The sequence below is a fragment of the Felis catus genome, chromosome A1 (assembly GCF_018350175.1).
Source record: "Felis catus isolate Fca126 chromosome A1, F.catus_Fca126_mat1.0, whole genome shotgun sequence".
Taxonomy (NCBI): domain Eukaryota; kingdom Metazoa; phylum Chordata; class Mammalia; order Carnivora; family Felidae; genus Felis; species Felis catus.
This window is the reverse complement of record NC_058368.1, coordinates 70,491,647-70,507,231: the sequence shown is the minus strand read 5'-3', so window position 1 is coordinate 70,507,231 and position 15,585 is coordinate 70,491,647. Positions and strand designations below refer to the sequence as shown.

At 37.4% G+C, this 15,585-nt stretch overlaps 2 protein-coding genes across 12 annotated transcripts in view; one reads left to right on the top strand and one right to left on the bottom strand.

Moving 5' to 3' along the window:
• The window catches only part of UBAC2 (UBA domain containing 2), a 200,937-nt gene that overhangs the window by 143,449 nt on the left and 41,903 nt on the right, over nucleotides 1–15,585 (bottom strand). For all 11 annotated transcript variants that reach the window (XM_019828928.3, XM_045055355.1, XM_045055319.1 and 8 more), the window contains 3 exons: nucleotides 14,455–14,582; nucleotides 12,110–12,229; nucleotides 11,281–11,390 (listed from right to left, as the gene is read on the bottom strand). In XM_019828928.3, coding sequence (XP_019684487.1) covers nucleotides 11,281–11,390; nucleotides 12,110–12,229; nucleotides 14,455–14,582 — 358 coding nt within the window. The remainder of the gene's footprint in view (nucleotides 1–11,280; nucleotides 11,391–12,109; nucleotides 12,230–14,454; nucleotides 14,583–15,585) is intronic.
• On the top strand, nucleotides 1,194–5,186 carry GPR18 (G protein-coupled receptor 18). The gene is made up of 2 exons (XM_019828970.3): nucleotides 1,194–1,447; nucleotides 3,974–5,186. The coding sequence occupies exon 2, from the start codon at nucleotides 4,007–4,009 to the stop codon at nucleotides 5,000–5,002; it is 996 nt and encodes a 331-aa protein (XP_019684529.1). The 5' UTR covers nucleotides 1,194–1,447; nucleotides 3,974–4,006; the 3' UTR covers nucleotides 5,003–5,186.

The window sequence follows — 15,585 nt, the reverse complement described above, 5'->3', positions numbered from 1 at the left end:
AAAGGAGCTGATCCACCCTCAAGTCTAAGGACAAAAAGCACACGGGCCCTCAAACTGTCTTAAATTAAAAAAATAAAAATAAAAATAAAAAATTAAGTTCATGTATGTTTCAAAACCTGACAAATCATGCATAACCAAAAATAAAGTAAAATTTTAAGACAAGCAAATGAGATGATGACTTTTTTTTAAGAAAAAAGAAAGTAAAAAATTTAATGTAATGAGGTAGGCGACGATTGGGGTTGCTCACTTCCCTCTCCATTGGTTTCACTTCCCTTCCTAGGTTAAAATACTCCCAATATGTAAATTAATCCACTAAAGAATTCCAGTCCTTTCTTAGTAATTTTAAAATTTCTTAGTAATCTTTATACAAAAGGAATTATTTCTAGACTTCCATGTGACAGAAAAGGGATATGATGCACTGTGGACCAAAAAACAAAGCAAACCTATGTGGATAAATGTATATGCAAAGCAGAAGCAAATAAATGAGATTCCAATTTTAACCACTTAGAAATATTTTAACAGCAAAAGTGGATATTTTAGGATTTCAAGAACTTTGTAGAAAAGGGTTAACTCTGTTTAGGAATATCTAAATTAGTACTAAGTGCCAGGTACTATGTTAAACACTTGGGATTTTTCTGGTTTAGAGTCATCACAATCCTACCAGATGAGTATTATCTCTATCCTAACTGTACAGAAACGAAGGAGGAGCAAAGACTCAGAGGGATTAGGTAACTAGACAAAGTCACACAGCTTAAAAAGTGAAGAAGCTACACTATGAATCCCATCTTAGTCAACATCAAATCTCATTCTTGGGGCACCTGGGTGGCTTGGTCAGGTAAGCGTCTGGACTCTTGATTTCAGCTCAGGTCATGATCTCCCAGTTTGTTAAGATGGAGTCCCGCATTGGACTCTGTGCTAACAGTTAACAGTGTGGAGCCTGCTTGGGATTTCTCTCCTCTCTCTCTGCCTCCCCCCTGCCTCTCTAAAAATATTTTTAAAATCTCATTCTCTTTCAATAGATGATGCAGACTTTAAACATCAAAGTAAATGAACCAAATATATTTTCCTCTTTTTGTTTGATTCTCTTAAATATATGCCATCATTTCAAAGGGAGCTTATGCTAAGCATGACTTCATAAACAAATCACTTGTGAAAGAGAGAAACCACATCCAGGGTAAAGTCATAAGTTGAAAAAGCCTTATTTCAGACAGTACTTCCTGAAAGAGACAAAGCAGCAACTACAGCCGAACAAGTACCAACTCCTTTACCAGGCATTATATTTGAAACAACTTTGTGAAGCAACAGGAGGGCCTAAGACAAAAGAAATACTGCATTTCTTAGACACATCATTTCCAGAAAGAGCTATTTTAACACAAGATTTCTCTTTTACATTATTGGATATAATGAAAAATGTTCCTCTCCAACACAGCCTTTTGATGGGCAGAAGGTAAGTAGCATTTAATTTCATCACAGATTATCACCAAGTAATGCTATACTTCAGAGGTATACTTCAGAGGTATAAAATAAGCCATGGGGATGAAAAGTACAGCATGGGAAACATGGTCAATAATATTGTAATAGATTTGTATGGTGGCGACAGAAAAAAAAAAGTAAGCTGTACTTACTAAATTTCAAAATCATTTGTCTCATTTTAATAATACATTATGGAAACTATGTTGGCAAAGGACCTTGAAATGGGTTGTGCTGTCATCTTCCTGCATTATTAATGACTTATTTATATTCAACATTGCTTTACATTAACAGTAAATGTAATTTTTTTTCAACTTAAGGAACATGCTAAGATGATAAATCATTAAGTATATTTACAAGCCTTTGTCACCTGGTTCCACACTGTTGTCACACTGTTTCATAAAATGTACTCAAATGCTTTTTAAAAAAGAAAGACTAGAGATAATCACTGAATCTAAAGTTTTTGAAATGCTGACTTGAAAGCCAATCACTTTTTAATATTTATCCAAAAATGTATCTGTGTGTACAGAGCATGACCTATCTGGTAATGCCTTTAAAACACGCATCACACAGTTTTTTCAACCTTAAGCAAATGGATACAAGTGTTGGTGACATAAGAGCAGCTTGAGCCCAACGAGGGCTAAAAGATTTACTCAAAAAGGCTTTGTAACTATGAAATTTATGTGACAAAATTCAGGGATGAGGACAAGGGAAGTGAGTCCTGAAACAATATCAAAAGAGAAAAAAAAAGATACAAATTTTCATTTACATTACAATTGCTACCATTTTTAAAAATACAATGAAAAGTAAAAATAAGAGTCAAGACTCCAAAGTTATTCTTCTTTGTATGATACTGGAGTTTTAATTTCTCTCTGTAGTGCTTTTCTCATTTGACAGAAATTAATATTCTAGTCACACCAATATTTGGAAATTTTAGTATAGGCTATTAATACACAGAATTCCATTCCAAAATCATATCTAACTTAGATACTTGGCAAACTAGCTGTAGTCAGGAAGGAAGGAAAGAAGGAAGGAAAAAAGGGAGGGAGGGCGGGAACGGAAAAACAAACTCATACTTTGTGTGTGTCCACAGCAATTGCTCAAATTCATTTTAAATTATCAACAGCCCATGATGCCACTAACTGGACTGCTCACCACCCCCACAGCTCTCACTGAAGAGAGACTCGGGGCTGAATCAGACACAGCCCACTCTGCAAAGTGACATTTCTGAAGGAAACTTTTCTTACACCTCCATGTTTCAAGGGGAGACCACAAGATTCCATTTCTTTGCAAGGGAGCTTATTTTTAAATCACTGCTATTGACGTTGCACTGAGGATGATCGAAGTCTCACTCTGAGGGGCATCCCATCAATGATATTTACAATCACCACTAAACTCCTTTCCATTAGAAATGGACCCTCTTTTTGCATACACATAAAGTTATTGAGTGACTTCTAATTAACTATTTGCCTTTGATATTCCTTTTTACATTTAATTTGACAAATATACTTAAGTTTCTGTATCTAGATAGAGTGAGGGCATGAAAGCTACTACACTAGCTTCCGTGAACATCAACAACATCCAGTTCTAGGATGCTGGTAATAAACACCATCTAGAGGATAGCATTAGGGACTCCCAGCTGTGCATTAAAAACGAGCTCATCTATTGTTCTAAGAGTCAGGTTCCTGATCTGTAGACCGTGGCACAACACACTGCTGTTTCTAGACCTACAATAACTGAGACAGCATAATACTATGAAGAAATGTTTCCACTTAAAAAAAAAAATAGGTTTAATGACCAACCAAGCAAGTCTTCACTGACATACTGGAAAGTAGCTGTTGTGGGTCCTTCCTTCACTCCATCAATTCAGCAAACATTTTCTTATCGAGCACTTCCTGTGGGCTCCATAAGCAGTGGGAATACAGCAATGAAAAGTCCCTGCTCTCATATGAGAGTTCTTGTGAATTAGATACTTACATGGTTCCTTTATATTGGTTTTCTAATGCACATCTTATATATTAAGACTATATTTAATGAGTAAAAATTCATTATTTGGACATTATTAACCTGGGTCACAAAATATTTAAACAATGGTAAAAAGTAGCAAATTATTTTCAAAATTCAGAATGGCCTTCTCCCAGTTAGTCCCAATCAAAGAATGTTTATTATAAGAATACTTGCTACCCAATTTCACACTACAGGAAAAAATCATTTTTAAAAAGATTATTCTTTAGGGAAGACACGAGGTGAGCAGAGAGAGAAAAAAATAAATTTGCCAGTGCATTATAACACACCAGACCATTTTAATAGGTTGGTGCATATTAGTAATAATACCTAAGACGTGAATTTCTTAATAAATACGAAGACACATATATTGTCTCTACAGCATAAAATACTCTCACAATTAAAATCCATTGACATGCCAAGTCAAGTATGAGAGTTTTAAGCATTTACTTTTCAACAAAGGGTTTTATTCCTCCTATTCTTCTTAACTATTTTGCAGTTTCTAGGTGCCATTCCCCCAACAAGCTATAAGATGACCACTCCTCATGATCAAGCTCAACTTGGCCCTTCTAACACCTCACACCCAGAAGAATACAAGATCGCAGCCCTTGTCTTCTACAGCTGTATCTTCATAATCGGATTATTTGTTAATGCCACTGCCTTATGGGTTTTTAGTTGTACCACCAAGAAGAGAACCACTGTAACCATCTATATGATGAATGTGGCATTACTGGACTTAATATTTATAATGAGCTTACCCTTTCGGATGTTTTATTATGCAAGAGGTGAGTGGCCATTTGGAGAGTACTTCTGCCAGATTCTTGGGGCTCTGACGGTGTTTTATCCAAGTATTGCTCTATGGCTTTTTGCTTTTATTAGTGCTGACAGATACATGGCCATTGTACAGCCAAAATATGCCAAAGAACTTAAAAACACAGGCAAAGCCGTGCTAACATGTGTGGGAATCTGGATAATGACCCTGACGACCACTATCCCACTCCTACTGCTCTATGAAGACCCAGATAAAGCCTCCACCCCCGCCACCTGCCTGAAGATTTCTGACATCATCCACTTAAAAGCTATTAACATGTTGAACTTCACTCGGCTCATATTTTTTTTCTTGATTCCTCTGTTCATCATGATTGGGTGCTATTTGATCATTATTCACAGTCTCCTTCATGGGAAAACATCTAAGCTGAAACCAAAAGTCAAGGAGAAGTCTATAAGGATCATCATCACACTCGTGGTGCAGGTGCTCGTGTGCTTTATGCCTTTCCACATCTGTTTTGCTTTCCTGATGCTGGAAGGGGAGGAGAACAGTTACAATCCCTGGGGGGCCTTTACCACCTTCCTCATGAACCTCAGCACCTGTCTGGATGTGATTCTCTACTACATTGTTTCAAAACAATTTCAGGCTCGAGTTATTAGTGTCATGCTCTACCGCAATTACCTTCGGAGTGTGCGCAGAAAAAGCTTCCGATCAGGTAGTTTACGGTCACTAAGCAATGTCAACAGTGAAATGTTATGAATGAAAAGAAGGTTTGGGTCTTTAATTTCTTTATATTCACTTTACTAACTACTCTAAGGCCAGTGGATATTCTGTATGATACTACCAAGTCCCTTCCCTCCTGAAAAAAAAACCACACGTAACACTTTTGCGAGATCTTACTACTGTGGCAACATAATTAAATATTCTGAAGTATTCTCATGAACTCATTATTTTTATTTTCAAAACTTGTATAAAACATATTCTTGAGTTACTGGGAGAAATATATCCAATTTGTACTTCATATTCAAGCCTTATCTAAATACATAGTTGACAACTTTTTGGATTTAATTCTACATGCAAGGGAATCGTGATTTCTACAAAGTCAGTAGGAAAAAAAAATCCACCTTCTTTTCAAAATACTTCAAATTTTCTTTTTGAGGGGGGAGAGTGCAAGTGAGGGAGGGGCAAGAGAGGGGAACAGAGCATCCGAAGCAGGCAATGTGCTTACACACTGACAGCGGCAAGCCTGATGTGAGGCTCCAACTCACAAACCACATCATGACCTGACCTGAAATCAGATGATCAACAGACTGAGCCGCCCAGGTGCCCCCAAAATGGTTTAAATTATTAAATTATAATTTGATTAGGGGCACCTGGGTGGCTCAGTCGGTTAAGTGGCCAGCTCTTGATTTCAGCTCAGGTCACGATCTCACGGTTTGTGAGTTTGAGCCCCACTTGGGGCTCTGTGCTGACAGTGTAGAGCCTGCTTGGGATTCTCTCTCACCCCATCTCTCTCTGCCCCTCCCACATGCTCTTGGCTCTCTTTCTCTCTCAAAATAAATAAATAAACTTAAAGACATTTTTTTTTTTTAATTGTAATTTTATGGGCACTTGGGTGGGTCAGTCGGTTGAGCATCCGACTTCAGCTCAGGTCATGATCTTGTGGTTTGTGAGTTTGAGCCCCGCGTCAGGTTCTGTGCTGACAGCTCAGAGCCTGCTTCGGATTCTGTGTCTCCCTCTCTCTCTGCCCCTCCTGCACTCATGCTGCCTCTCTCTCTCAAAAGTAAACAAACATTAAAAATAAAAAATTTTTAGATTATAATTTTATTAAACCAAAACCAAAGCTTCATTTGGTTTAATCTATATTCAGGACTGGTGATCTAAATTTTACAACATTTTGTGTTCTAAACACCAAACTTCCAGGATTCCTACACAAACAACTATGTTCAACCCATCACTGTTACTTGCCACAGACCAAAATCAGCAGGAACAATCACCTGAATGGGACTGCAAAGGCAAGTGTCAGCAGCCCTCCCCTACTCAGAATTTTTTTTCTTTTGGAAACAGACTATAGTCATTCAGTAAACACTGAGAGCCTACCATGCACCATACTCTACCTACAACTAATGCAGGAGACCTAATCCGAGACCCTATTTCTGCCCAATAACCCAAGTTCATTCCTATGACATGAAATTTCTGCTGTATGGTGAACTATCATTCTCCAATATAGTTTAAGCTTCTTACGTGATCAAACATCACACTACAGGAGAATGATTTTTTTCCTGGGCTGTGTATCACAGTATAACAGCACAAGTCAGGGACCTTGGATTCTCATCCTAGCCTTGCCATTTAATTTCCCCTAATAAAGTAACAACCAAGTAACTTCCCATTAAAAAATTTTTTTTAAATAGTTTATTTATTTCTGAGACAGAGAGCATGAGCAAGGGAGGGGCAGAGAAAGAGGGAGACACAGAATCCAAAGCAGGCTCCAGGCTCTGAGCTGTCAGCACAGAACCCAACACGGGGCTCGAACCCATGAACTGTGAGATCATGACCTGAGCCGAAGTTGGACGCTTAACCAACTGAGCCACCCAGGTGCCCGTAACTTCCCCATTTAAAAAAAAAAGGAAGTGAACCATCATCTGTAAAGTGTATATTATTCTAAATATTATGGAAGTACACAAATAAGCCAGCCATAACTTCCTCCCTGCTAAATCACCTTCATTACTCTTAAGATGATCACCTCCTATTGGGACTAAGAATCAAATAAATGCATTAGTTATAAATGGATTTCTATAATTAACATGGGTAAATTAATATTCTTTAAAAAAAGATAAGCACAAAGGAGTCTAATCATAAAAAAGAGTTTTAATACTAGAAGATCCTTTAGATGATCTTCTAGTCTTATATATAAAGAAACTAAAGTCCAAGGAGGTTATGTGACTTGCTCAGCTGAAGAACCAGGCCTACAAACCAAGTTCCTGTTATGTCAACCACCAATTTTTCAGTAATAAAAAGCAAACAAGCTCACAGAACATAAACATTCTCAAAGCTACATAAGAAAGGAATCAAGGTGATAACTGAGATGTAGTTTCTCAACAAAGAGACAACTACTTGAAGTTTTTGGTTTGGACAGTCAAGTGAGCAAGATACCTTAACAAATATCTTAAAGATAGTAAGTATCTTTAAACAACTAATTATTTCTGGAAAAAAGGAAATAACTCCTGTAACTTATGTATAGGTTTATAGGTTTATAGTCATAGCCTACTCTCAACTATACAGTCTAATCTGTTCTTATGTATTTATCATTTTTAAAATTTTATTTATTTTTAAAGATATTATTTTTAAGTACACCCAACATGGGACTCAAACCCACAACCCCCAAATCAAGAGTCACATGCTCCACTGACTGAGCCAGCCAAGTGCCACTTATGTAATTTATTAAGTGGCAAGTTCTCTGCAATGGTTTTTCTCAATGAGAAGAACTTAATTTGGGAGCACAAAATACAACAAAAGAGGTGCCTGGCTGTCTCAGTGAGTAGAGCATCCAACTCTTGATCTCAGGGTCATGAGTTCTAGCCCCACATTGGGTGTGGAACCTAGTTAAAAAAAAAAAAAATACAGTGAAAAACTTTGTTGATACAAAGTGAAAATGTATGTTATGGTTTCCACAGTAAAACTAAATAATCTACAACACAATTACAAAATAATTTTATTAAGTGATGTGATCAGACACATTTTAACATGATGTGTAAAAACTCACATATTCTGGAGGCATTTGATTCTGAGAAACAATATAATGTCCACATGTAAATATAACAACTAAAAAATAATGGGTATACAAGGACAGGTGTGTGATGGGCAAGGAGTACTAGAAGCATCGGACATACATAGCTTTTAATGGACCTATCTTTACTTTCAAAACATAATGGTCACATTTTCTGAATTTCAAACAACAATCATGAGAATGTATCAGATGCTATGTATAATTTCTATGCAGAGCACTAGAAAAAGAAATGTACAGGCCTATGGTTCAAAGACCTTACTTTATAGTCTTGTGGGGCTACACTGTAATCAAGACTAGCCCTTCCACATTACAGAACGTGAGGCCATGAGTACATCAAGTAAAACCAGTCCTCCCTCAAACAGCCAGAAGGATGGCATAGAAGGCCCAGGTAATAATGACAATGACAATGACAATGTAATGTAATAAATGCTAGGGATCTTAATAAAGTTATTGGAATACACATAAAAGGACAATTACTCATGCCAAAGGGCAGCAGGGTGCAGAAAGAAAACCAACCAGGCATGAGTGTACGTATACACAGCGTGTTAAGAAAGCTGAGTGACTGACGAAGTGACCTGAAACACAGGACTGGGGCCAGACTATGAGGAATTTGAAGAGAAAGAAGAAAATCAGTGTGAGGTTGTTACTGCTAGGATGTTTGCATGAAAGAGCTTACTTAATTCTTTCCACTGCCTGGGAAGTATACAGTACTGACCCTCAATTTACACGAGGGTCATCTATAAACTGAGCTTAGGAAATGGAACTTGAGAGAAGTAACTTACTCAAGATTACACACACGTAATAACGTGAGAGAGCTGGAATCTCAAATCTGGCATATCTGATGGCAAAGTCTCTGCATTCCCACTATTCCAGGCTGCTGCGATGCCATCTTGGAGGAGTCTGATTTTTATTTTGAAGGAAATGAGGATTTAAAGGATTTTAAAAGGAGGACTGGCATGGTCAAACTTGCATTTTGGAAGGATTAACTTCTGACAACATTGCATGGGATGCTTTGAAGTGAATAGGAAGACTAGTTAGAGAATTGCTACAAAAATCTAGGCAGGAAAAGATTTGAGTTTAGACTGACCTGACAGCAGGAGGAGAGAAGATGGGGTGAATGAGTGATTTACACAGGACTTCGAACTAACAGGACCCGGGCCCTATGCTGTCAACAGGGATGGAAGCCCAGAGATGAGAGCTCCAGAACAGGACAAATTTTCTCTGAGTCGTAGAAGGCACCAGGAAATATAACTCTAGCAAGATCAGGAGAGGAACATGGACTGGAAATAGAGAGCTGGGACACAAACAACAGATGTTAACTGTGAAGGAAGTCATGGAAATGGGCAAGAAAGCCCGGAGTGAGCCACAAGCAGTAGAGAAAGTCAAAAAGGACCAGGAGAGAACAGTGTGCTGGGGCTCGAGGGAGCAGGTTAGTTCATGAAATAATGGGAGGTCAAAACCATGTATGAGCTACTGAAAGGTCAAATAAAACAACTGAAAATAAGCCACTGGCTTTAAAAATTAGTCAGTTACACAGGGGATAAATCACTGCAATCTATTCCCGAAATCATTATTGCACTGTATGCTAACTTGGATATAAATTAAAAAAAAAAAAAAAAAACATACATACGTAAAATTAAAAAATAAAAAAAAATGAGTTACTGGTGACATTTATAGGAGAAGTTTTAATAATAGTGAGGTTAAAAAAGAGAGAATTAAATAGAAATGAAGAACTGTAGAGAGTGCAGATAAATTTGGCATTGGTGGAAAAGGAAAAGGGTGACGAGATGTTATGTGAAAAATACTGCAAATTATAAAGCAGGCTGACAACAAAAAGAGAAGTTTCCTCTCCTGAGCTTTTGATGCTTCACTACCATCAAATGAAAGATGTATTTACAAAATACAGAGTTTGTTGAAATAAAGATTTACGTTCCAAGAAGTCTGTTTGAGAAAGCTTTCAAGACTCTAAAAAGCCATACTGTAATGTCTCCTGATTTGAAAAGAGAAATATGTTCTCATTCAGGTGATGGCAAAATTAACATTCATGCTGTCTTCCAATATATTTCCGTAACTCAGGAGGCTGTATAAAGAACCAAAAAGGACTGGCCTAGATAAGAAATGTTTGGGGAAAACTAATGATTTAGTAACACTGCTGCTTTTCTGAATCAACATGGAATCATCCCTGATGACTACACTATTGTCTGCAAAAGCAGAAGAATCACTTCAAACCTCTCACTGATCATAATTACAACCCCTGGAACTCAACAAAACTGTGTAACAATCTGACTCTGACACAGAACTTTACCTGTCTCCATTCAGATATCATTCAGAATCACACATTATTAAAATAGCTAATTTAATGAGCTCATTTAATGACTATGACTATAATTAAGTAAATCCCGTAAAGGCTACTCTGTAAATAGTAACAACATATGCATGAAGGCCATTTAGATCACTAGCTGTATTTTTAATGTAAACAAGCAAAGCAAATCTGAATTAAGATATATACAATATCCAAACAGTCCTCAAAAACATGCATCTAAATAAAATAAGGCAGAATACCCACAGAATTTTAAATATCTGATCTTTATTTCACAGTATCTCATCTCTCAGATACTTAATTCCACAACAGTCTAAGGTTATCTATATGTGCTAACTCTACTTTTAGATACTAGTTACTTCATAAGCGATTTTTTTGTTTTGTTTTTAAAGAAGATCAATACAATATGAAAGCATATATACATATATATATACACACACACACATACATACATATATACATACACACATACAAACTCTGAGTTAGGTTAGACATTGCAGTCTGGCTACAAAGTTGTAAACTTTGCTTTCTCTTTGGCATAAGTATCTAAATAATATAAATTTTTAAAAACATCATTCTTCAGAAGCTTAACTTCAGACAAATTATTTCCTAATCTAATTAAATTCTGTAATTTTGTATTTAATTACTTCACAAAACTACAGACAAAATTTCACGATAAAAATACAAAATTAATTCTCTCTTCTGGACCAGGACAGGAAATTCATTTAAAATTCTCTAAAAGCAGACTATAAAACAGATTCTGTTTCAAGAACATAATGAAAATGTGACTAAGTATACATTGGATTTTTTTTACCCATAAAATCAATTTTACTACATCTATGAGTTTAAAATATTCTTTTACTGATTTACAGTCACTTAACTTAAATCAGATTTAAGTAATTATTAAGCTAATCTTTGAGAGCTACTTACAATCCAGAAGGCAAATTCCCAGCTGCAGCAATACCAAAGGAATACCACACAGCCTCAACGAGGATGAAGTCAACCAAGGCCGACAAAACCCAGGAACCCAGCAAAAAGGACTAAAAATAAAACAGGAAGAACATTATTGAAGGGAGTCTTTTCGGGGGTGCCAATGTGGCTCAGTCAGTTAAGCGTTTGACTCTTGATCTCCGCTCAGGTCTTGAACTCAGGGTCATGAGTTCAAGCCCCACACTGGGCTCCACTCTGAGCGTGAAGCCTACTTTAAAAAAATAAATTAAAAGTAAATTAAAAAAAATTTTTAAGTGGTGTTGAAAGGAGTCTTTGAAAAATAAACTAACATTTATTTAATTAGAACCAGCTCTATATTACTTTTTAATATTTGTTTTTATTAGAACAGAGTTTTCAGAACGGGGGAGTAAAGCCATATTGGTCAAATGCATTAACACTTCCATAATTTCCAATATGGTAAAAAAAATAGATATTTATAGAATGATTTATTTTTAACAAGTAACATACAAACCATTAAGCAAAATAAGTGATTAAAATGTTATTAAAGTCAGAATCCTAATAAAAATTTTTATTGCCCACACACATCTGATATTATCTATTATCATTATCATTTTATTATGTTAGTGGCTTAAATTTAAAATTCCTTGGTTAATAATCATGCTCCAAATCAGATAGAAGATCATATAATTAAAAGATAACTGTTAATAATAACACCAAGCTAAACAAAATAAAACTATTTAAAAGTAAGAAAACAAAAACATTTTTTTCCAGTACCTAAGTAGCAAAGGAAAAATACATAAAAACTTACTGCAAATTTTCTGCTTCCATATCTTCTTTCAAATATCCTAAAATTATAAATAAGCAGACTACTGCAGAAAGTATCTTTCAAATCAAGGCAAATTATTCTTCCACATATCAACCTCCAAATCTAAATGGGGATTTAAAACAGAGTAAGAGTTAAGATTTGTTTAGATCTCTGCCTTACCAAATTTATTATTTACTTCATACTGCTTATTTTCAATGCTCTAATTTAATGAAAATAATGACATACACACAAATGGAAAACTCCTCCATGTAGGCGGTCGTCACCTTTAGAGCACAGAAGCCCATAAAGTGGAGCATTAGAAGGGGACTTTTGCCTACTTGGCCAGATAAGCCAAATCAATCCCGCAAATCAGAAAGGTACCAACTGAGGGCCAAAGGGCCCTTCCGTTCCCTTGCAACAGTGGTTCTCAGGGCTGGCCATACACTAGAATCCCCTGGGGGGTCTTATTAAAAAGCACACCAAGGCCCAGGCCTACCACTAGATTTTTCAACCCAGTTGGTCTAGGGTGAGGACTTGGCATCAGTATAAGTGAGTACATGCATGTGTACGTGTGTTTGTGGGGGGAGGGTTAGTTTATTCAGGTGATTCTAATGTGTAGCCAGGGTCAAGAACCAGTGCATTATAGCAATTGAAACAATACAGAGGCTGTATTATATTCTGACAGAAAGCAGTGGTTTGGAGAAATAACTGAAAGACTTTCAGAGGAACTTGACAGCTCCAACATTTACAAAGGTATTAATTATATCACTATGAAGAGAAGTTTCAGTGTTCCAGAAGTAGAGTATTATGCTTAAAATGGCTATTCAAGTATGTAGCAAAGAAAAGGTGGTAGGTTATATACCATAATTTGCACTAACACTGTGATATTGTGATTTATAATAAGAAATACAGATTTGGTCTTGTACTCTCATTTCTGGCACACAGCCCTTAAACCCTTGGAATTTCCTAAGCGATGAAAGTCATAAAGGGTGTCTTTTATTATGTCAATGTGTGACTTTTAGATGCACCTAAGAATGGGGCTGGCTGCCAGGGGAACCAACCTCAGGATTAGGGGGTTGGAACTCTCAGTCCCACCCTCTGACCTCCCAGGGAAGAGGCAGGGGCTGGAATCTGGATCAACTGCCAATGGCCAATGATTTAATGAAGCTTCTTCCATTAATACCCAAAAGGCCAGGGTTCAGAGAGCTTCCAGGTTGGCGAGCACAAGGTGCCTGAGAGAGACCAAGGAAGCTCTGTGCCCCTACCCCATCCCTTGCCCATTGCATTTCTTCTATCTGGATGTTTATCTGTGTCTTTTATCCTATCCTTTTGTAATAAACAAGTAATTCAAAGGCACAAATGTTTCTCTGAGTTCTGTGAGCCATTCTAGCAAATTAATCAAACCTGAGGAGGGGGTCATGGGAACTCTGGGAGGGGGTCATGGGGCTCTGATTTAAAGCCAGCCAGTCTTAAGTACTAGTAACAATTTAGACTTGCAACTGGCATCTGGTGTCCAAAGGGGAGATCATGGTAACCCCTAATCTGTTGCCACTTGGTCAGAAGCACAGGTAACAATCTGGGCTTTGCATGATGGAGGAGGAGGAGGCAGCCTTGTGGGACTGAATCCTTAACCCGTGAGATACGACACTATCTCCAGCCAGTATCAGGAGTTGGCTGAATTAGAGGACACCTAATTGGTGTCCAAGAATTGCCTGGTGGTATGGGGAAAGCTCCTCCATTGGAACTGGTGTGAGAACGTCCCTTTCACACTCCCGACTCACACACAAGACCCAGCAGCAGCATTTTCAATGAGACCAGCCCATAAATCTCAAAAGCCATAGAGTTCTGCTCTTCCCAGAAGCAAAAACCCAAGGGAAATTTCCTACTTGATATAACCACCACTATAAAAGTAATTCATAGATTCACAATCTGTTAGACCTGGAAGAGTTTCAATCATCTGATCAATACTCAAACGTTGAATATAAAATTTTGAAATGTTGAGTATGAAAATGTTTCCAAAAATGTTAAGAATGCATACTAATGATTTAAGAAACCCAGATTTAACATTGTTTTTTCTTTTGAAATTGTAAATTGCATTTCCATGAGTAAGAAGTGAGAAGGGACATGCCTAGTAGTAAAAGGATATACTGCAACTGCTTCATTATAATCTGCTTTCCTGAAAATAGCAATATAAAACTAGAAAATTTACTTGCTAATGGAATATTAATAAATAATCATTTGTTAAAAATTTAGAGGTCTCAAGGGACTAAGAATAGCAGAAAAGAAATAGCAAGTCAAGAAAAAGTTCCGTCTCCTCTCCTCCCACGGGCCAATAGAACAGAGCTCACCTGGAAGTCATCCTTGATGGCTTGGAGGTCATACGCGAAGAACCTCTGACAGTGTGGTAGGAGGAGGGCCAGCAAGAGGGACAGGGCACTGGGGACCAGCAAAAGACCCTTGGACAGAGGGGCCTTATCTAGGAGAAAGAAAACTTCTTTCAGAATGATTGATTCTAAGATTTAAAAAACTACCTGGGTGAAAAGTAAGAGAATTCACTTCTATTACAATGAAGACCAAGTTTGCAAACTCTGGAATTTAGTTCTTATTAACATGTATTTTCAAAACCTGTACCTGCAGAGGTAAGTGATCAAAGGGCACCGGAAAACACGTGGAATTTGCTGGCAGGGGTTCACTGTTGTTTGGCTTTTACATGAGACCAAACCAAGTTTACAGCCAGTAACTTCCACCATTAAGAAAACAGTCACCGAAGTGTGAAGAAATAGAGGAGGATGTCTTCTATTAAATTGACCAGTTAGCTCCGAGCACGCATGGGGTTCACATCAACATTTATTTAAAAAATTTAAAGGGCAGTTAAAAGTGCTGCCATTGCTGACTACAGTGGCATGCTGAGATTTTCCCCCATGGGTACTACCGGGGCCCAAGTCAGTTTCTCATCTGAGAGCCGCGTCTGAGTCTTATACAGCCTTCAAGTTACAGCTCAATGGCCACTTCCTCCATCAGCCCCAGTGAACCATTTTACCCTCAGGGGCTTTTCCCCACTCTGCACCCTTGTTTCCAGGTACAGCCTGTCACAGCTCCTTGGACATATGAAATGTTCAGATCATCAACAGGTAAGGCCAAGGGAAAGTATCACCGATGGCAACATTCTCAGATTGTGTCAAGTATACTTTAACTGTATTCATGAGAAATTCCTGGGAGTGAATCTACTAGTTACAGTTGGTAATGTGGTTATTGCACCCATTTAAGCATATAAAAATAGACCAACTGTTTCCTTTCTGGTAAGGTCTTGCACACATCTGAATTGGAACCATTAGTAAAAGGAGCTATGTGCTGTCTTCGTGACCCAGCTGCAATCAAAGCTCCAGGGAATCTAAAAATTGAGAGTTCCTCATTGCCTAGCATCTCAAAAGTACGAAAGAGCACTGTGGCTATGAGCATGACCAACCTAAATTCTATCC